General features: G+C 37.9%; 1 protein-coding gene across 1 annotated transcript in view; it reads left to right on the top strand.

The window, feature by feature from the left end:
* LOC144637970 (titin-like) overlaps positions 1-22,457 on the top strand; it is a 175,624-nt gene that overhangs the window by 41,735 nt on the left and 111,432 nt on the right. The window contains exons 15-23 of the mRNA XM_078497059.1: positions 2,612-2,896; positions 3,544-3,825; positions 7,556-7,840; positions 8,488-8,769; positions 12,501-12,785; positions 13,432-13,716; positions 14,032-14,316; positions 15,036-15,317; positions 16,569-16,856. Coding sequence (XP_078353185.1) covers positions 2,612-2,896; positions 3,544-3,825; positions 7,556-7,840; positions 8,488-8,769; positions 12,501-12,785; positions 13,432-13,716; positions 14,032-14,316; positions 15,036-15,317; positions 16,569-16,856 — 2,559 coding nt within the window. The remainder of the gene's footprint in view (positions 1-2,611; positions 2,897-3,543; positions 3,826-7,555; positions 7,841-8,487; positions 8,770-12,500; positions 12,786-13,431; positions 13,717-14,031; positions 14,317-15,035; positions 15,318-16,568; positions 16,857-22,457) is intronic.

The raw sequence follows: 22,457 nt of genomic DNA, 5'->3' as shown, positions 1-22,457 counted from the left end.
GCTCGAATATTGACCACAGTAGTAATGTTTTTACTGACTTTGGTAGCGATTTACAATTCGCGAAATTATCTGATGAGGAGAAGACAAATCTGGATGGCGAAATAACGTTAGAAGAGTGTGAGAAAATCTTAAACACCTTTCAAAATGGGAAATCGCCAGGGGACGATGGTTTTACAGCTGAGTTCTATAAGCAATATCTCAGCCTCCTAGGTCAGGATTTGGTAAATAGTCTAAATGCAGCTTTTGATTTCGGCGAAATGTCTGTGTCCCAGCGAAGAGGAGTTATCACGCTTCTACCCAAAGAAGATGCAAATTTGTTGTTTTTGTCAAATTGGCGTTCAATAACGCTATTAAACGTAGACTATAAGATAGCGTCAAAAGTTATCGCTAAGAGGATAGAACGCGTTTTACCATCTCTTATCCATCCAGATCAGAACGGTTTTATGAAAGGGAGATACATAGGACAAAACATTAGGCTTATAAATGACATTATCCAGCAAACTGAGCTACAAAAGATCCCTGGGATACTGCTACTTCTAGACTTTCAAAAAGCATTCGATACCCTAGAATGGTCTTTTATTCAAAATACCCTCAACCTGTTCAACTTTGGTAACGGCATTAAAAAATGGATCTCTACGTTCTATACGAACTCTGAGAGCAGCGTCTTGAACAATGGTTTTTGTACAAACTATTTTAAATTGTCGAGAGGGGTGAGGCAGGGTTGCCCCTTATCACCGTATCTCTTCATCTTAGCTGCAGAAGTTCTTGCCACAAAGATCCGACAAGACAAAACTGTCAGAGGTATCACAATCTTTGGAACAGAGTCGAAAATAAGTCAATTCGCGGATGACACATCAGCCTTTTGTGATAATTTATTATCTGTCCCAAACTTGATTGCAATAGTTAACGATTTCGGGACATATTCAGGTCTGAAACTAAACACTTCAAAAACCAAAGCGATATGGTTAGGCCCATGGCGCAATAGGGAAGATCAGCCCTTCAATCTAAAATGGACAAAAGAACCTGTTAGAACTCTTGGGATCTTTGTTTCTTACGATGAAAATGGGAATGAGAAAAGAAACTTTACGCTTAAGGTTCGAAAGCTTAATACTAATCTTGATATTTGGGGATCAAGGAATCTCAGTTTATTTGGAAGGTGTTTGATAACAAAAAGTCTCGGCATTCCACATTTAGTATACTCCACTTCAATGTTAGTCATCCCCTCGGAAACTGTCTCTTCAGTTACAACCTCTCTATTTGACTTTATCTGGTGTAAAAAACCGGACAAAGTTAAAAGGCAAGTCATGTATCAAGACTATGTTGACGGAGGATTACGTGTGCCAAATATGGAGGTAATAGCTAAATCATTAAAACTTGCTTGGATTTCTAGATTTTTGATAACCGACGCGCTGTCAAGGAAGGAGAACTGGAAGGCAATTCCCTATCATTTTTTCAGAGAATACGGTGGTTTAAACTTTCTATTACGTTGTAATTACGATAAAAAATTTCTCAACCAGACTGATATACCTCCTTTTTACAAACAGGTATTGTGGTACTTTTTAGAACTTAAAACCCTGTATGAAAGTGACAATGGACAAGAAATGATACTGTTCAATAACAAAGAAATCCTCATTGGGAATAGGCCGATTTTTCTGAAAAGCTGGTTTGAAGAAGGAATTGTCTCTATCCAAGATATTCTCAGAGAGAACGGAAAGTTTTTATCATTTCAAGAATTCAAACAAACATACACAATTAAGTGCAACTTCTTAAATTATTACCAAATCATATCTGCAATTCCGAAACATCTAGTAGAAAGAGCAAAACATGCTCAAATAAATAAGTCACTCTTTCTTGATAGTGTGAATTTTCAATTGTCACCTACAATATCGATCGATCTTACGAAAACAAAAAACAAAGACTATTACTGGCTTTTTATAAAGAAAAGTACTCCCAAAATAATTGCACTTAGTAAATGGGAACGAGATCTATCATCAAATGATATTCATTGGAAAAACTACTTTAAGCAAATTAAATTTATGTGCAAAGAGAACAAACTTAAAGAATTTTACTTCAAACTTGCTCATAGGATACTTGTCTCCAAAAAGGAACTTCACCTCTTTAGAGTATCGAACAACTCGGACTGCACCTACTGCGGCCATCCAGATTCGATAAGTCATACTTTCATCGACTGCCACCTTTCTAAACAATTCTTTCATAAAGTTTTACAACACTTCAATGAAGAAAACGGCACCTCCTTTACGCAAAGTGATGAAGAACTACTCTTTGGTAAATCACTAAATTCTGCTCAACTGCAACGACACCCTCTAAAAAAGAAATTAAATTACTGCATGTTATTAGCTAAGTATTACCTTTACAATCAGAAACTTAATCAAATAGAGCCTGGGGTAATTGAATTCGTTAGGAAACTTAATTTTAAATACCGTGTAGAGAAATTTATATAAAAATTTAGACTAGTTAAAAGTATTTGTTAGTAAGTTAGGCTTTATCGGTTAAATTGTGTAACTTGATGTATTTTTATCTTCTTTTTTTTTTTTTTTTTTTTTGGGATATTAAATAAATGCATTAAAAAAAAATCTTTCTTTTGTTACAGATCAACCCAAGATCACTGCTCATCCTCGGGACACAACAGCAATAGAAGGACAGAACGTGACTTTATCTTGTAACGCTACTGGAAATCCAGAACCAACAATATCATGGACCAGAAATGGATCTCCTGTAGATACAAGCAACACATCCAGGATCAGTGTTTCAGATGACAATAAGCAGTTGACTATAACAAATGTGAACAGGACAGACAGCGGAGAATACCGATGTGAGGCGAACAACAGTGTTGGAAATGGTATTACCTCTAATGCTGCTGCCCTTGATGTCCAATGTAAGTACAGAGTGCTGCTAGTCAAGAACTCCTGAGTATAATGAAAAGCGATTTGCAATGAAAACCCAACTTGAAATAACTTTTGTGTAACACTGTCTGTAAACTTACGTTACCTGGAGGAGATTTTCACTGATCAAATTTGACGATTGTATGAAGAGCTGGGAAGCGCAGTCAGGACAGTGTCATGAGAAATCTTCTAAGTTTTCGTGTAAAATATTCTAGAATTACGCGGATGCACTAACTGTTTAGCAAAATAACAAAGGCGTAAAATCATTCTCCAAGGTGTAAATAAACGCAATCAATGGTTTTTAAGAAATTTTCTTAGAAATAAAACTGTCTAACGTTTTCTTAGAAGTAAAACTTGAAAACGTCGGCCCGACGTTTTCAAGTTTTAGACCAATTCTTTCTTACCAGTCTGTACCCAAACCACGTTTTAACAATTTTCAAGACTTGTAAAGTACGTTTCAGCAAGGTTAGGCCACTACGAGTGGATTTTGCAATTTATACCATCAACTTCATGGGATTTTCAAATTGCACTAAGACGTTAGCGATCGTCTGTGCAATGTTCTCATATAATCGCGCCGATCGCAAGACCACTGTTTGAAGTGACAGAGGCAATAGAAACGATATTGTTTTTTTTGTTACAGATCAATCCAAGATCACTGCTCATCCTCGGGATACAACAGCAATAGAAGGAGAGAACGTCACTTTATCTTGTAACGCTACTGGAAATCCAGCACCGACAATATCATGGACCAGGGATGGATCTCCTGTAGATACAAGTAACACATCTAGGATCAGTTTTTCAGATGACAAAAAGCAGTTGACTATAACGAATGTGAACAGGACAGACAGTGGAGAATACCGATGTGTAGCGAGCAATAGTGTTAGAAATGATACCACTAATGCTGCAGCACTAGATGTCCAATGTAAGTAGTCTGCGTTAATTTCAAATAATAAAATAAATGTATAGCACTGTACAAGCGATTGCTAGCGATAATGGGGTCCCATACCAGGTGATCGTCCCGATCACCTGGTATCAGCGAAGAGCGCGGTAAAGGCCTAAGAAAAACAATCATAATAGCGCCAGATCGTACACAATGGCGGCCTTCAATGAAAGAGAAAACTCGTGGCCTTCTATTTTCTTATCTTTGCAGTTTTACGGCGAAATGAAAGAGAAGCTAGATGGAAACGTAGATTTTGGATTTGAAAAATATTTAAAAAAAAACTCTACTGTTTCGGCGGTAATTTTGGTTGTAAGGCCGTTCCGTTCTGGGTAAAATTGATGCACCATGGGACAGTTTGGATCGCTTCGATCGTCTCCCTGCGTGAAAGTAGTTCTCATATAATCGTTCACGATCGTCCCGGTCAGCGAACAATCGCCCAGATAGAACACGGGCGGTCCAAGCGATCGTGATCGCCCCAATCGCACCAGACGTTAGCGATTGTCTGTGTAATGTTCTCATATAATCGCCCCGATCGCAAGGCCACTTTTTGAAGTGACAGAGGCAATAGAAACGATCGGGACGATTATATGAGAACCAGCCTTAAGGATCAAGTCATATTCAAAGTTAAAGTTGAGGATCGTGTAGTCCTGAAAATAGTTTTGGCGGGTTTGAAATTTTCATTTTATCACAATAATTATCTTTCTTTTGTTTGATTAGAAGCATCACTATTTCTTTCGCCGCTCGCAAAGCAAAAGAATTTCGCAAACAAGAATCCGACCTTCAAAAGCGCTTAGACGAAATCGACAAAAGTATAAGCAACAGTAGTGATAATCAAAATACCGAAGACAAACTGAAAGAATATGACAGGTTAAAAAATGAATTAAATCGCCTCTATGAAATCAAGGGCAAAGGCGCAATTTTTCGCTCCAAAGTGAGATGGGTTGAACTAGGTGAAAAGCCAACCAAATACTTTTTCAACATGGAGAAAAAAAATTACAATAAAAAAGTTATATCGGAACTCAAAAGGTCTGACGGAAAAATTATTGTCCATGATCAGGATATAATGTCTGATATCCAAACCTTTTATGAGAATTTGTACAGCTCGAATATTGACCACAGTAGTAATGTTTTTACTGACTTTGGTAGCGATTTACAATTCGCGAAATTATCTGATGAGGAGAAGACAAATCTGGATGGCGAAATAACGTTAGAAGAGTGTGAGAAAATCTTAAACACCTTTCAAAATGGGAAATCGCCAGGGGACGATGGTTTTACAGCTGAGTTCTATAAGCAATATCTCAGCCTCCTAGGTCAGGATTTGGTAAATAGTCTAAATGCAGCTTTTGATTTCGGCGAAATGTCTGTGTCCCAGCGAAGAGGAGTTATCACGCTTCTACCCAAAGAAGATGCAAATTTGTTGTTTTTGTCAAATTGGCGTCCAATAACGCTATTAAACGTAGACTATAAGATAGCGTCAAAAGTTATCGCTAAGAGGATAGAACGCGTTTTACCATCTCTTATCCATCCAGATCAGAACGGTTTTATGAAAGGGAGATACATAGGACAAAACATTAGGCTTATAAATGACATTATCCAGCAAACTGAGCTACAAAAGATCCCTGGGATACTGCTACTTCTAGACTTTCAAAAAGCATTCGATACCCTAGAATGGTCTTTTATTCAAAATACCCTCAACCTGTTCAACTTTGGTAACGGCATTAAAAAATGGATCTCTACGTTCTATACGAACTCTGAGAGCAGCGTCTTGAACAATGGTTTTTGTACAAACTATTTTAAATTGTCGAGAGGGGTGAGGCAGGGTTGCCCCTTATCACCGTATCTCTTCATCTTAGCTGCAGAAGTTCTTGCCACAAAGATCCGACAAGACAAAACTGTCAGAGGTATCACAATCTTTGGAACAGAGTCGAAAATAAGTCAATTCGCGGATGACACATCAGCCTTTTGTGATAATTTATTATCTGTCCCAAACTTGATTGCAATAGTTAACGATTTCGGGACATATTCAGGTCTGAAACTAAACACTTCAAAAACCAAAGCGATATGGTTAGGCCCATGGCGCAATAGGGAAGATCAGCCCTTCAATCTAAAATGGACAAAAGAACCTGTTAGAACTCTTGGGATCTTTGTTTCTTACGATGAAAATGGGAATGAGAAAAGAAACTTTACGCTTAAGGTTCGAAAGCTTAATACTAATCTTGATATTTGGGGATCAAGGAATCTCAGTTTATTTGGAAGGTGTTTGATAACAAAAAGTCTCGGCATTCCACATTTAGTATACTCCACTTCAATGTTAGTCATCCCCTCGGAAACTGTCTCTTCAGTTACAACCTCTCTATTTGACTTTATCTGGTGTAAAAAACCGGACAAAGTTAAAAGGCAAGTCATGTATCAAGACTATGTTGACGGAGGATTACGTGTGCCAAATATGGAGGTAATAGCTAAATCATTAAAACTTGCTTGGATTTCTAGATTTTTGATAACCGACGCGCTGTCAAGGAAGGAGAACTGGAAGGCAATTCCCTATCATTTTTTCAGAGAATACGGTGGTTTAAACTTTCTATTACGTTGTAATTACGATAAAAAATTTCTCAACCAGACTGATATACCTCCTTTTTACAAACAGGTATTGTGGTACTTTTTAGAACTTAAAACCCTGTATGAAAGTGACAATGGACAAGAAATGATACTGTTCAATAACAAAGAAATCCTCATTGGGAATAGGCCGATTTTTCTGAAAAGCTGGTTTGAAGAAGGAATTGTCTCTATCCAAGATATTCTCAGCGAGAACGGAAAGTTTTTATCATTTCAAGAATTCAAACAAACATACACAATTAAGTGCAACTTCTTAAATTATTACCAAATCATATCTGCAATTCCGAAACATCTAGTAGAAAGAGCAAAACATGCTCAAATAAATAAGTCACTCTTTCTTGATAGTGTGAATTTTCAATTGTCACCTACAATATCGATCGATCTTACGAAAACAAAAAACAAAGACTATTACTGGCTTTTTATAAAGAAAAGTACTCCCAAAATAATTGCACTTAGTAAATGGGAACGAGATCTATCATCAAATGATATTCATTGGAAAAACTACTTTAAGCAAATTAAATTTATGTGCAAAGAGAACAAACTTAAAGAATTTTACTTCAAACTTGCTCATAGGATACTTGTCTCCAAAAAGGAACTTCACCTCTTTAGAGTATCGAACAACTCGGACTGCACCTACTGCGGCCATCCAGATTCGATAAGTCATACTTTCATCGACTGCCACCTTTCTAAACAATTCTTTCATAAAGTTTTACAACACTTCAATGAAGAAAACGGCACCTCCTTTACGCAAAGTGATGAAGAACTACTCTTTGGTAAATCACTAAATTCTGCTCAACTGCAACGACACCCTCTAAAAAAGAAATTAAATTACTGCATGTTATTAGCTAAGTATTACCTTTACAATCAGAAACTTAATCAAATAGAGCCTGGGGTAATTGAATTCGTTAGGAAACTTAATTTTAAATACCGTGTAGAGAAATTTATATAAAAATTTAGACTAGTTAAAAGTATTTGTTAGTAAGTTAGGCTTTATCGGTTAAATTGTGTAACTTGATGTATTTTTATCTTCTTTTTTTTTTTTTTTTTTTTTTGGGATATTAAATAAATGCATTAAAAAAAAATCTTTCTTTTGTTACAGATCAACCCAAGATCACTGCTCATCCTCGGGACACAACAGCAATAGAAGGACAGAACGTGACTTTATCTTGTAACGCTACTGGAAATCCAGAACCAACAATATCATGGACCAGAAATGGATCTCCTGTAGATACAAGCAACACATCCAGGATCAGTGTTTCAGATGACAATAAGCAGTTGACTATAACAAATGTGAACAGGACAGACAGCGGAGAATACCGATGTGAGGCGAACAACAGTGTTGGAAATGGTATTACCTCTAATGCTGCTGCCCTTGATGTCCAATGTAAGTACAGAGTGCTGCTAGTCAAGAACTCCTGAGTATAATGAAAAGCGATTTGCAATGAAAACCCAACTTGAAATAACTTTTGTGTAACACTGTCTGTAAACTTACGTTACCTGGAGGAGATTTTCACTGATCAAATTTGACGATTGTATGAAGAGCTGGGAAGCGCAGTCAGGACAGTGTCATGAGAAATCTTCTAAGTTTTCGTGTAAAATATTCTAGAATTACGCGGATGCACTAACTGTTAAGCAAAATAACAAAGGCGTAAAATCATTCTCCAAGGTGTAAATAAACGCAATCAATGGTTTTTAAGAAATTTTCTTAGAAATAAAACTGTCTAACGTTTTCTTAGAAGTAAAACTTGAAAACGTCGGCCCGACGTTTTCAAGTTTTAGACCAATTCTTTCTTACCAGTCTGTACCCAAACCACGTTTTAACAATTTTCAAGACTTGTAAAGTACGTTTCAGCAAGGTTAGGCCACTACGAGTGGATTTTGCAATTTATACCATCAACTTCATGGGATTTTCAAATTGCACTAAGACGTTAGCGATCGTCTGTGCAATGTTCTCATATAATCGCGCCGATCGCAAGACCACTGTTTGAAGTGACAGAGGCAATAGAAACGATATTGTTTTTTTTGTTACAGATCAATCCAAGATCACTGCTCATCCTCGGGATACAACAGCAATAGAAGGAGAGAACGTCACTTTATCTTGTAACGCTACTGGAAATCCAGCACCGACAATATCATGGACCAGGGATGGATCTCCTGTAGATACAAGTAACACATCTAGGATCAGTTTTTCAGATGACAAAAAGCAGTTGACTATAACGAATGTGAACAGGACAGACAGTGGAGAATACCGATGTGTAGCGAGCAATAGTGTTAGAAATGATACCACTAATGCTGCAGCACTAGATGTCCAATGTAAGTAGTCTGCGTTAATTTCAAATAATAAAATAAATGTATAGCACTGTACAAGCGATTGCTAGCGATAATGGGGTCCCATACCAGGTGATCGTCCCGATCACCTGGTATCAGCGAAGAGCGCGGTAAAGGCCTAAGAAAAACAATCATAATAGCGCCAGATCGTACACAATGGCGGCCTTCAATGAAAGAGAAAACTCGTGGCCTTCTATTTTCTTATCTTTGCAGTTTTACGGCGAAATGAAAGAGAAGCTAGATGGAAACGTAGATTTTGGATTTGAAAAATATTTAAAAAAAAACTCTACTGTTTCGGCGGTAATTTTGGTTGTAAGGCCGTTCCGTTCTGGGTAAAATTGATGCACCATGGGACAGTTTGGATCGCTTCGATCGTCTCCCTGCGTGAAAGTAGTTCTCATATAATCGTTCACGATCGTCCCGGTCAGCGAACAATCGCCCAGATAGAACACGGGCGGTCCAAGCGATCGTGATCGCCCCAATCGCACCAGACGTTAGCGATTGTCTGTGTAATGTTCTCATATAATCGCCCCGATCGCAAGGCCACTTTTTGAAGTGACAGAGGCAATAGAAACGATCGGGACGATTATATGAGAACCAGCCTTAAGGATCAAGTCATATTCAAAGTTAAAGTTGAGGATCGTGTAGTCCTGAAAATAGTTTTGGCGGGTTTGAAATTTTCATTTTATCACAATAATTATCTTTCTTTTGTTTGATTAGAAGCATCACTATTTCTTTCGCCGCTCGCAAAGCAAAAGAATTTCGCAAACAAGAATCCGACCTTCAAAAGCGCTTAGACGAAATCGACAAAAGTATAAGCAACAGTAGTGATAATCAAAATACCGAAGACAAACTGAAAGAATATGACAGGTTAAAAAATGAATTAAATCGCCTCTATGAAATCAAGGGCAAAGGCGCAATTTTTCGCTCCAAAGTGAGATGGGTTGAACTAGGTGAAAAGCCAACCAAATACTTTTTCAACATGGAGAAAAAAAATTACAATAAAAAAGTTATATCGGAACTCAAAAGGTCTGACGGAAAAATTATTGTCCATGATCAGGATATAATGTCTGATATCCAAACCTTTTATGAGAATTTGTACAGCTCGAATATTGACCACAGTAGTAATGTTTTTACTGACTTTGGTAGCGATTTACAATTCGCGAAATTATCTGATGAGGAGAAGACAAATCTGGATGGCGAAATAACGTTAGAAGAGTGTGAGAAAATCTTAAACACCTTTCAAAATGGGAAATCGCCAGGGGACGATGGTTTTACAGCTGAGTTCTATAAGCAATATCTCAGCCTCCTAGGTCAGGATTTGGTAAATAGTCTAAATGCAGCTTTTGATTTCGGCGAAATGTCTGTGTCCCAGCGAAGAGGAGTTATCACGCTTCTACCCAAAGAAGATGCAAATTTGTTGTTTTTGTCAAATTGGCGTCCAATAACGCTATTAAACGTAGACTATAAGATAGCGTCAAAAGTTATCGCTAAGAGGATAGAACGCGTTTTACCATCTCTTATCCATCCAGATCAGAACGGTTTTATGAAAGGGAGATACATAGGACAAAACATTAGGCTTATAAATGACATTATCCAGCAAACTGAGCTACAAAAGATCCCTGGGATACTGCTACTTCTAGACTTTCAAAAAGCATTCGATACCCTAGAATGGTCTTTTATTCAAAATACCCTCAACCTGTTCAACTTTGGTAACGGCATTAAAAAATGGATCTCTACGTTCTATACGAACTCTGAGAGCAGCGTCTTGAACAATGGTTTTTGTACAAACTATTTTAAATTGTCGAGAGGGGTGAGGCAGGGTTGCCCTTTATCACCGTATCTCTTCATCTTAGCTGCAGAAGTTCTTGCCACAAAGATCCGACAAGACAAAACTGTCAGAGGTATCACAATCTTTGGAACAGAGTCGAAAATAAGTCAATTCGCGGATGACACATCAGCCTTTTGTGATAATTTATTATCTGTCCCAAACTTGATTGCAATAGTTAACGATTTCGGGACATATTCAGGTCTGAAACTAAACACTTCAAAAACCAAAGCGATATGGTTAGGCCCATGGCGCAATAGGGAAGATCAGCCCTTCAATCTAAAATGGACAAAAGAACCTGTTAGAACTCTTGGGATCTTTGTTTCTTACGATGAAAATGGGAATGAGAAAAGAAACTTTACGCTTAAGGTTCGAAAGCTTAATACTAATCTTGATATTTGGGGATCAAGGAATCTCAGTTTATTTGGAAGGTGTTTGATAACAAAAAGTCTCGGCATTCCACATTTAGTATACTCCACTTCAATGTTAGTCATCCCCTCGGAAACTGTCTCTTCAGTTACAACCTCTCTATTTGACTTTATCTGGTGTAAAAAACCGGACAAAGTTAAAAGGCAAGTCATGTATCAAGACTATGTTGACGGAGGATTACGTGTGCCAAATATGGAGGTAATAGCTAAATCATTAAAACTTGCTTGGATTTCTAGATTTTTGATAACCGACGCGCTGTCAAGGAAGGAGAACTGGAAGGCAATTCCCTATCATTTTTTCAGAGAATACGGTGGTTTAAACTTTCTATTACGTTGTAATTACGATAAAAAATTTCTCAACCAGACTGATATACCTCCTTTTTACAAACAGGTATTGTGGTACTTTTTAGAACTTAAAACCCTGTATGAAAGTGACAATGGACAAGAAATGATACTGTTCAATAACAAAGAAATCCTCATTGGGAATAGGCCGATTTTTCTGAAAAGCTGGTTTGAAGAAGGAATTGTCTCTATCCAAGATATTCTCAGCGAGAACGGAAAGTTTTTATCATTTCAAGAATTCAAACAAACATACACAATTAAGTGCAACTTCTTAAATTATTACCAAATCATATCTGCAATTCCGAAACATCTAGAAGAAAGAGCAAAACATGCTCAAATAAATAAGTCACTCTTTCTTGATAGTGTGAATTTTCCGGCAATTGTCACCTACAATATCGATCGATCTTACGAAAACAAAAAACAAAGACTATTACTGGCTTTTTATAAAGAAAAGTACTCCCAAAATAATTGCACTTAGTAAATGGGAACGAGATCTATCATCAAATGATATTCATTGGAAAAACTACTTTAAGCAAATTAAATTTATGTGCAAAGAGAACAAACTTAAAGAATTTTACTTCAAACTTGCTCATAGGATACTTGTCTCCAAAAAGGAACTTCACCTCTTTAGAGTATCGAACAACTCGGACTGCACCTACTGCGGCCATCCAGATTCGATAAGTCATACTTTCATCGACTGCCACCTTTCTAAACAATTCTTTCATAAAGTTTTACAACACTTCAATGAAGAAAACGGCACCTCCTTTACGCAAAGTGATGAAGAACTACTCTTTGGTAAATCACTAAATTCTGCTCAACTGCAACGACACCCTCTAAAAAAAGAAATTAAATTACTGCATGTTATTAGCTAAGTATTACCTTTACAATCAGAAACTTAATCAAATAGAGCCTGGGGTAATTGAATTCGTTAGGAAACTTAATTTTAAATACCGTGTAGAGAAATTTATATAAAAATTTAGACTAGTTAAAAGTATTTGTTAGTAAGTTAGGCTTTATCGGTTAAATTGTGTAACTTGATGTATTTTTATCTTCTTTTTTTTTTTTTTTTTTGGGATATTAAATAAATGCATTAAAAAAAAATCTTTCTTTTGTTACAGATCAACCCAAGATCACTGCTCATCCTCGGGACACAACAGCAATAGAAGGACAGAACGTGACTTTATCTTGTAACGCTACTGGAAATCCAGAACCAACAATATCATGGACCAGAAATGGATCTCCTGTAGATACAAGCAACACATCCAGGATCAGTGTTTCAGATGACAATAAGCAGTTGACTATAACAAATGTGAACAGGACAGACAGCGGAGAATACCGATGTGAGGCGAACAACAGTGTTGGAAATGGTATTACCTCTAATGCTGCTGCCCTTGATGTCCAATGTAAGTACAGAGTGCTGCTAGTCAAGAACTCCTGAGTATAATGAAAAGCGATTTGCAATGAAAACCCAACTTGAAATAACTTTTGTGTAACACTGTCTGTAAACTTACGTTACCTGGAGGAGATTTTCACTGATCAAATTTGACGATTGTATGAAGAGCTGGGAAGCGCAGTCAGGACAGTGTCATGAGAAATCTTCTAAGTTTTCGTGTAAAATATTCTAGAATTACGCGGATGCACTAACTGTTTAGCAAAATAACAAAGGCGTAAAATCATTCTCCAAGGTGTAAATAAACGCAATCAATGGTTTTTAAGAAATTTTCTTAGAAATAAAACTGTCTAACGTTTTCTTAGAAGTAAAACTTGAAAACGTCGGCCCGACGTTTTCAAGTTTTAGACCAATTCTTTCTTACCAGTCTGTACCCAAACCACGTTTTAACAATTTTCAAGACTTGTAAAGTACGTTTCAGCAAGGTTAGGCCACTACGAGTGGATTTTGCAATTTATACCATCAACTTCATGGGATTTTCAAATTGCACTAAGACGTTAGCGATTGTCTGTGCAATGTTCTCATATAATCGCGCCGATCGCAAGACCACTGTTTGAAGTGACAGAGGCAATAGAAACGATATTGTTTTTTTGTTACAGATCAATCCAAGATCACTGCTCATCCTCGGGATACAACAGCAATAGAAGGAGAGAACGTCACTTTATCTTGTAACGCTACTGGAAATCCAGCACCGACAATATCATGGACCAGGGATGGATCTCCTGTAGATACAAGTAACACATCTAGGATCAGTTTTTCAGATGACAAAAAGCAGTTGACTATAACGAATGTGAACAGGACAGACAGTGGAGAATACCGATGTGTAGCGAGCAATAGTGTTGGAAATGGTATTACCTCTAATGCTGCTGCCCTTGATGTCCAATGTAAGTAGTCTGCGCTGCTTTAATCGATCCCAAAAAATCGGTGCTGTCATTTTAGTTGAAAAGGCCCTTCCTCCCTTACGGCTTTGGCACAAAACACGTAGTTGGTTTTTCAGAAACAAAGGTTTGTGAATTCTTATCTTGATGACTTGAGAATATTTCAACAAAATAATTTCACCTAGTTCCTAGCGCCGCTAGAAACTATAACTTATGAAGGATCTGCAAAACGTAAGTAAAGACTCGTGTAGTCCTGAAAATAGTTTTGGCAGGTTTGAAATTGCCTCTTTATTGCGATAATTATTGTTTCTTTTGTTACAGATCAACCCAAGATCACTGCACATCCTCAGGACACAACAGCAATAGAAGGCGATGACGTCACTTTATCTTGTAACGCTACTGGAAGTCCAGAACCGACAATATCATGGACCAGGGATGGATCTCCTGTAGATACAAGCAACACATCCAGGATCAGTTTTTCAGATGATAATAAGCAGTTGATTATAACGAATGTGAGCAGGACAGACAGCGGAGAATACCGATGTGTGGTCAACAACAGTGTTGGAAATGATATTATCTCTAATGCTGCTGAACTAAATGTCCAATGTAAGTACAGAGTGTTGCTAGTCAAGAACTTTTAAGTATAATGAAAGCGTGTTGCCTGCAATAATCCGACTTCCAATAGCTTTCGTGTAACACTGTCTATAAACGTACGTTATCTGGAAAAGATTTGCACTGATCAAATGTGACGATTATGCGAAGAGGTGGGAAGAGCAGTCACGTTAGATTCAGGTTAAAAAAAGCGCAAAGAGTGCACGCTTATTGGACCTTACCAGTGAACATCAGTGTTGTCGCCAACGTTTTTGCTTCTTTATTTTATACTAACAAGCTAGTCAACTAGGTCATTATTTTTCTAATTTTGTACATTATTAATATGTCATCTCATCACCTTTTTTTTTTTTTACCGCGCATTAACAAGGGTAGCTGTATAGCTAATTTCTTCGAGAACTGGAAAAGACGAAGAAAAATAAATAAATAAAATAGCATTAATAATAAAAATAAAAATAAAATAATATATTATATGTAGTACATTCAACTACTATTTCCATAGGTAACAATTGCATTGATGTTCGAAAGACATTTGGCATATTTTAGTTTTGAACTCATTCAAGGACGTTTGTGACCTCTGCAGGTCCTCTCTTAGTTTGTTCCACATGCTTACAGTAGTATAACTGAAGGAATGAAGACCAGTTTCCTTGATCCTCGTAAGTTACAATTAGTATTTCTCATTTGAAAGAGATTTTTCGGTTGTTGTATTATTACAGATCCATCTGAGATAACTGCTCATCCTCATAATGTTACAATAACAGAAGGACAGAACGTGAAGTTTACATGTAACGCTACTGGAAATCCAGCACCAAAAATATCATGGACCAGAGATGGACTTCTTGTAGATACAAGTAACACATCCAGGATCAGTTTTTCAGAAGGCAATAAGCAGTTGACTATAACGAATGTGAACAGGACAGACAGGGGAGAATACCGATGTGTAGCGAGCAACAGCCTTGGAAATGATACCTCCAATGTTGCTGAACTGGATGTCCAATGTAAGTAAAGTTTTGTTCAAAGTTATCAAAAACGAACTGATGGAAAGTTTAAATGATACCTCCAATGATGCTACACTGAATATTCAGTGTAATGTCTTAAACATATTCATGGCTTTTTAAGGCCAGTTTGGTTGTCTTTTTTGAGAATATTGCACGAACTGCAGTGTTTCCGCAATAGGTGGTTCAAATGTATGATGTTAGACAAATAATCTTTAGAAAAATTAACAAAGAAATTTATGGGAAACTAATAAAAAGTTCCAGCACGATTGGCGACAAATCAGCGTCCTGAAATGAAGCGAATATTTGCACATTTATTTTATACACGATCAGATTATTTACTATATGCACAAAGACTATTTTACGCCATGTTTGCATAGCGGTAAAAATTGCCAACTGAAGAAAAACAATAAGAAAGAAAATTGATGTGCCTTGCATAGCCTTTGTAGATAGAGCTCAGTACAGCCTGTGCTATGTCATGTTCTTTTGAGTATAGTAAAGAGTTTAAAAATGTCAGTCCTTGAAAAATTTTGAACCTCCGAAATAAATAGCCGGATAGCTTTTCGCATGTTTTCGCAAACTCAGAGAAACCGTCTATTCAGTTTTCGTTTTGTTTATGATAATCATGATTTTATTGTATGTGAAGGAGTTAAAAGTCTTCAGTTATAAGCAATAAATATTCAGGCCTTTGTATTGCCTTTGTTCGTTGTAAAAACGTTTGGTACAGTCGAAGCTCTCATAAGCGGACACCCTCGGGACGCGAAAAAAGTGTCCGCAACTTGAGCTGGCCGCTTACTAACCTGCGATCAGGCATTTTTTTTCCCTTGCAAAGACATATAGATGGCCGCTTACGGGAGCTTGCCCAGCTAAGATAATGGTAATATGCATGTTAGTGGTGTACCGGACGTGGATGACAACAAAACAAACACTGAAATATGGTACTGTAATTACAGTAAAATCATTGTGACGAACGGCGATGTGAAGTTGATTAATTAATACAAGAAACAGGGGTTTTTTATATGATTTTCTTTGCGGTGTCCGCTTACGGGAGCTTAAAAACGAAGAAAAAGTCTAAGTCGTAATCTCGGAAAGTGTCCGCGGCCGCTTACGGGAATGTCCGCTTACAAGAATGTAAAAATACAGAGTTTGTATGGGAGTAAAAACGGGGTTTCTAACAAGGTGGCCGTAAGTAGAGCTGTCCGCTTACGAGAGTGTCCGTTAAGAGAGCTTCGACTGTATTTGCATTTTTTCTAGTTGCACCTGAATTCTTTAAGAACCCAAATGACGTTACTGCAGTGGAAGGACAAGATGCTGTTTTCAGCTGTTCAGTTCAAGGAAACCCGTCACCTAGTGTTAGATGGACAAAGAATGACGAGAAATTGAATGTTACAGCGAATCCAAGACTGTCAGTGTCTCAAACCAACAATAATTACAGTTTGATAATCAAGGATGTTCAGAGATCAGACGCAGGTCAATACAGATGTGTGGCTAATAACAGCATCGACAACTCTACTTCATCTGCCGCGACACTGCAAGTGTATTGTAAGTATTAAATTCAGTTAATCCCTTAAATACAGAAACATTAAAAACTGTGCCGTGAGTTTGGTTGTTTGAAATAACTTTATTGTTTTGATTTTTGACATAACTTACACATAATAGATCGCTATTTGTGACGTCAAGCGTGATCTCGAACGCTCTGTGTGATGATATTTGCTTTTGTTACCCTGACAATTAATGGCGCTTATTTTAAGGTGATTGCTTTTGCTTGAATAATACCTTCAGTTTGTTTTAGCGGATTCTTTCGTGTTATAATTTTCGGATTAACAGAACTCACGGAAGTCGTTGTACATTCTTTCTGAGGAAATTAGGGCGCCTTGTAACAGCTGATTTATTGCCGCGTATGGTAATATAATGCGGCTGCGTTTATTTTAGGGTCGTGACCTCACTGCTGGCAAGTATTTACCACCCTCGCTGTCAAGTTACGCTCTGGGGTAGGGTAGGGATAGAATAGTTTCAACAGCGCTTCGAGCAAACTATGCTTCAAAAATATGGACGAACTTCTTGTGAGGAGAATCGTCTGCCGACAACATCTTCCTAAGTGGTTTTCACTCGTGTTGCTGTTGGTATTTTATTCGTCCGCTCAAGAAGGTAACAAATACTTTTTATTTGAAAACAAGTGTTTCACTCGTTGATTTCAAAGCGGAAATCAACGAACAGTCGGTTCTTGTATACTGCTTTAAATTTACGTGAAAACGCAAGCCGATTATCTTTTACCGCGATCTTATGATGTCGCTTTTTTCTTAATTCATTGTCTTCTAGAAACTGCCTTGTTAAACGTAAATTGATGAAGAAGACTCCTTCAGCCGGTTTCTAAAGCTTGATATTTCGATTGATATTACGTATTTCTGTTTTAATGACAATTTACATATGGCTTCAGTTCCAAGCCGCTACAAAATAGAAACTGATATAAATTTTGCCTTATTAAAGCTAAACTTGTGCACCGCAAAGATTCAAAAGTTATGCACGCTCGCAAAGCTTTAATATGAACTTACAGGTGCATGTTAAATTCTTGTTATATTATTAAATGAATCGAAAGTATTCTGAATGTCACTAAACTATTTTGCGCTTCATTCCTGTTTTGTTTTTTCGTCCGGCTTGAGATGTGAACTTCGAAATAATTGTTGTTCCAGTGGCTATTTTGTTGCTGTTTTGTTTGTAAAAGTCAAACATTACAACCAATGGAACTCGTTCTTCCTTATAATACGACATTCTTTTTCATTATGATTTGATCACGAGTCGAGTAATATAAATTATTTTTAGTACGCATCATTTCTCCTGGATAGTTTTCGTTATAATACTGTACCGGCCGTCCTCAGTTCCAAACTGTTTGTAGGGTATCAGCGGCCATCTTGTGGGGCAGACCCCATGGGAACCCACACAGCGGTCAAACCCCACATGCGTTCGCAGATTCTGTGCAATTCCCACCAAAATTCTCCATACAAAGTATTTTTCCGAAAGCTTTCGCTTTAAAGCCAAAAGTTAACGCCGTCCCTGGAAAGTTAAGGTTTATACGCAGCTTATGGATGGGAAATTTGATAATTCCTCTCCACTGAGTTTCCCAGCTTGAAATTTTCTTTAACCATACTATTTCGATAAGAATTTCTTACAAAAGTTTGCACACTTTCAAGTCAAATTCTTAGAAAAGTTCGAGGCGGCGAAAACCAGACATGACGTCATTTTTTGCGTTTGACCGCTGTGGATGGGAACCCAGGGGCATTTTGTCATGGCTGCCCTGACAAATGCATGTCATAGTCCCTTGGGTGGAGCTAGGAAATAGCCCAATTTCGATATTTTAAAATTCAACCTTAAACAATAGACATCACTACGAGGCTCTGGGGAATAAACCTCACATACTCTACAGTTTATTGTGTGGTTCCAGAAAATATCCATACTCCCCCCCCCCCCACAGAAGGGATTGGAAATTCTGGGGAGGAGGGGAGGTCACAAAGACCCAAAACTTTAAAGCAATGTATCATAGGGCAAATCCCTTCCGTGGGGGGTACGGATATTTTCTGGAACCACACATTACCCGGAGCCTGATCATACTGAGGTCTATTGTTTTAGGCTGAATTTTAATTAATATAAAATTGGGCTAGTGAGGCAAGAATCTTTATCCCTGGAATTGACAGTGGGGCTATGCTTTGTATAAAAAAGGTTTCAAAGTGAAACTTCATGAAAGACAAATCCTTCTGATAAATCCCAAAGAGGTTTGCTTTAAAATGCAAGAACACTCATAATGCTCATATGTTACGGCAAATTTTTGTTATAAATCCCCAACCTTGGGTAACTGTGAGTTGCCTGGGGATCACCACAGTGCAGTGCGGCCACTGATACCTGCATTATTAGAAAGAAATGCCAACCGGCTGCCAAAAATACAGCACACAACATGTCTGCATTTGCAGGGTGGCTATTAGCTTTTGTATTAAACAGGACAACAATCAAGCAGCATTACTTGTTGGCATGCCAATAAAGTATCTCTTCATGGACTACTTAAACACTAAAAGGTAGCAATTAAGAGAGATTGGCAACCTAAACAATCGGAACTGTCTGATTTGTAGCTGTTCATTTCAGTGCTTTATTTCACATTAATTTTTTACTTAAAGAATTCAAAGCACGTCATGTGATTTAAAGTGGTTGTCATCATTTAATAGAGGGGCTTGCCACTACTCTTTCAGGCCAATTGAATCCAAGATAACTTAACTATTCTCATTCATAATTATGACGCGGAATTCAGAAGTGCGTGGATTACATAACCCCGTTGTTTATAGATAACGTATTTTCTCAATTAAACGCCCCCGGCGTTTATTTCAAACTTGGCTTCGTGGATCCGGCGTTTATTTGAATGGTGCAGTTTAATTGAGCAAAATGTTTATTAAACAAGGGATTTTAATCATTATTTGTGACATGACTGTATCTTGCCATCATACCGAAAGCATATTACACTTCAAATAAATGCCTAAAAGGCTTACCTACCACTCTGCCTTGGAGACCCGGCGTTTATTCGGGGCCCGGCGTTAAATCGAGAAAATATGGTAGTTGCGTCAGGTAATGCTTAACTCTTTCTTGTCACACACGGCCATTTACCGGTCCTTTTGGACCGGTAGCGCGAGAATTCCCAGAAAATTTGCCTTACTTCCGTTTTCCTCCAAATTTGGAGAACAGGAAGCTGATACCGTAGAATTCCGGTTATAAGCCCCCCCTGCTTATAAGCCCCCCCGGTTATAGGCCCATCAACCTGGAAACAAAAAAATACATCCGGTTATAAGCCCCCCCGGATATAAGCCCCCCTCTACCAGATGACAGTACTGAATAGGGCTAAATGTTGCTTTATTATGTGTTTTTAACTTCAAAACGTATTGTCATCCACACTCCCGTGGTTCGTTTTGAAACGTTTTTTTTCATTCCGCTTATAAGCCCTCCCGGATATAAGCCCCTCCGCTTATAAGCCCACCCAAAACCCCTTACGAAGTTGTATAAGCCCAGGGCTTATAACCGGAATTCTACGGTATTAGCCAATTGCAGAGCGATTTTGGGCCAAGACACTTGAATGTGCCTTACATGACCAATTTTTCCAAGCGTGTTTTAAAATTCCAACATGGCGGACGTGACTACGGAATCAGTCGAATGAACTTAAACAGCTTTTAAAAGCCGGTGAAGATGGTTTTTGAGGAGGAAGTTGATCCAGAAGGTTTTTCAAGTCTCAAACAAAGTTATTTGGACAGTTAGCTCGAAATTCAAAGCGAAAAATTGAGGTAAATGATCTTTTATTTTGCTTCGCACATGTTTGTGTCTGTTTGCGATATGAGCACATGTTGTTCAAAATGCGACAAATAACCGTTCGGATCGCCGTTTTATTACGTTTAGAAACTCGCCTTTATCATAAACAATTTGTCCTTCGTCGAGTTTGGGAATGTAAAGCTCAATTTCTTTGATAATCACTCGTTTTGTAGGGATTATGCAGACGTGAGTAGCCGCACGTAACTTGAGCTCTGATAAGTCGTTGCCATGGAAACTGAAATGCGATCCTTCTGTTTACGTAAGAAAAAAAAATTAATAATTAATTCCCTGTTTGGAATTTTTTCATCCGGTTTTCGGCAGCAATTTTGTCTTAGAACACGGAAGATGATAACTTGGACCTTAAAATTTACCCAGTGGAGTGTTTTTGCACTATTTCAGTTTTGCCTAAATTTTGTGACTTATTTTTACTGATTTTTTGTGATTCAGAAATTTTTTTTGAAACGTTTTAAGTATTCAAGAAGGAGATTATATTTTTTCTAGAAAGCATATTTTGTGCCCTTTCAAATGAGATATTGGAGACTTTATAGCTGTAAATACTTTTGGAGTTATTAAATAAAACGTGCGACATGGTCAATTTTGCATTATTTTTATTGTGACAACAATGAGTTAATCACCACGTGCACAATCGCCATATTTAAAGATCCCTTTGCTTAGTTTCGAGGCATTTCGAAAGAGATACGCAAGCCGGGAAGTCCGGGCGAATTTTCGACCCACCCACCTCCCCTTCGGCGACGTAATACACAGCTATAGTGCTTTCTCACCCACTCGCTCATTGCCTCAGCCACAATCTTTTCCCATGTCTTATCCATGCCGGACAATGAGCGGCATAATAAATGAGTGAGAATGGTATACTATGTGGCTAGTAACAGGGTTCCCTATTCTTACATAATTATGATAACTTTTTATCGTTGTTGTTAATTTAATACATGTAGTTGGAATATAGGCGTACCACATGTTTAATCTATTTTATGTGGTACGTACCTATTGTAGCCAAGAAAACTTCAACATATGTGACCCTCCACGGGAAAACAGGGAAAAAGGTGAACGCACGGGCACGTCAAAATGGCACGTTAAACAATAGGCAGTGTGCAAAATGACACTCCGGCTTCTGAGCAGCGTGTCAAAAGGCACGTGTCAAAAGGCACGCCTAATTAAAAAAATTCTTTTGTTAGTTGCGCACGATAAAAACAAAGGCGGGTGTCTTGTAGAACAATGTTGCGTGTCGAGCACTGTACTGTGCGAAATGGCACGCTAGCGTGTCAAATAGCACGCAATTCAAGTGTGCAAAATGACACGCTAGCCGTGTCCAAGAGAAAGGTTTAACTTACCGTTCTCTCGTCTTGTAAAACTGTCACACTTAAAACCTTTGCCCGGCAGCCGTATAAGCCGACTTTCGAATAAAACAAACGAACGACAAAGCAAGCCTTTTAGTTGAGTATCAATTTCAAAGTACGACAGTAATTTTTTCCAGCTACATTCGACGTTCTTTAATTCGCTAAACGGAGATTAAGCCAACGAAAGCTTACGTGTCCCAGGTTTGCGAAAGCATCCCTTACTTTCGGCAATGTTGTCGATGTATTGAAGATAAACATCAATGATTTCAGATGGCACGGGAAGAATTCAAATGCGTGTGTAAAGGTGAAGTCATTAACCCTAATGTTGTTAGAAACTGAAGCCAAATTTATTGGCACAAACGCTGTCGCTACGTTTCACCTCGCCTCATGTATGAGCCTCGTACGATCTGGAATTAGCTTACTGTTATGCACGTTCATCGGGTATTAAAGT

The sequence above is a fragment of the Oculina patagonica genome, chromosome 14 (assembly GCF_052425735.1).
Source record: "Oculina patagonica isolate OP01 chromosome 14, crgOcupat, whole genome shotgun sequence".
In the NCBI taxonomy this organism is placed as follows: Eukaryota; Metazoa; Cnidaria; class Anthozoa; order Scleractinia; family Oculinidae; genus Oculina; species Oculina patagonica.
Note: the sequence above shows the minus strand (reverse complement) of the source record. Positions and strands in the feature narration are given on the sequence as shown.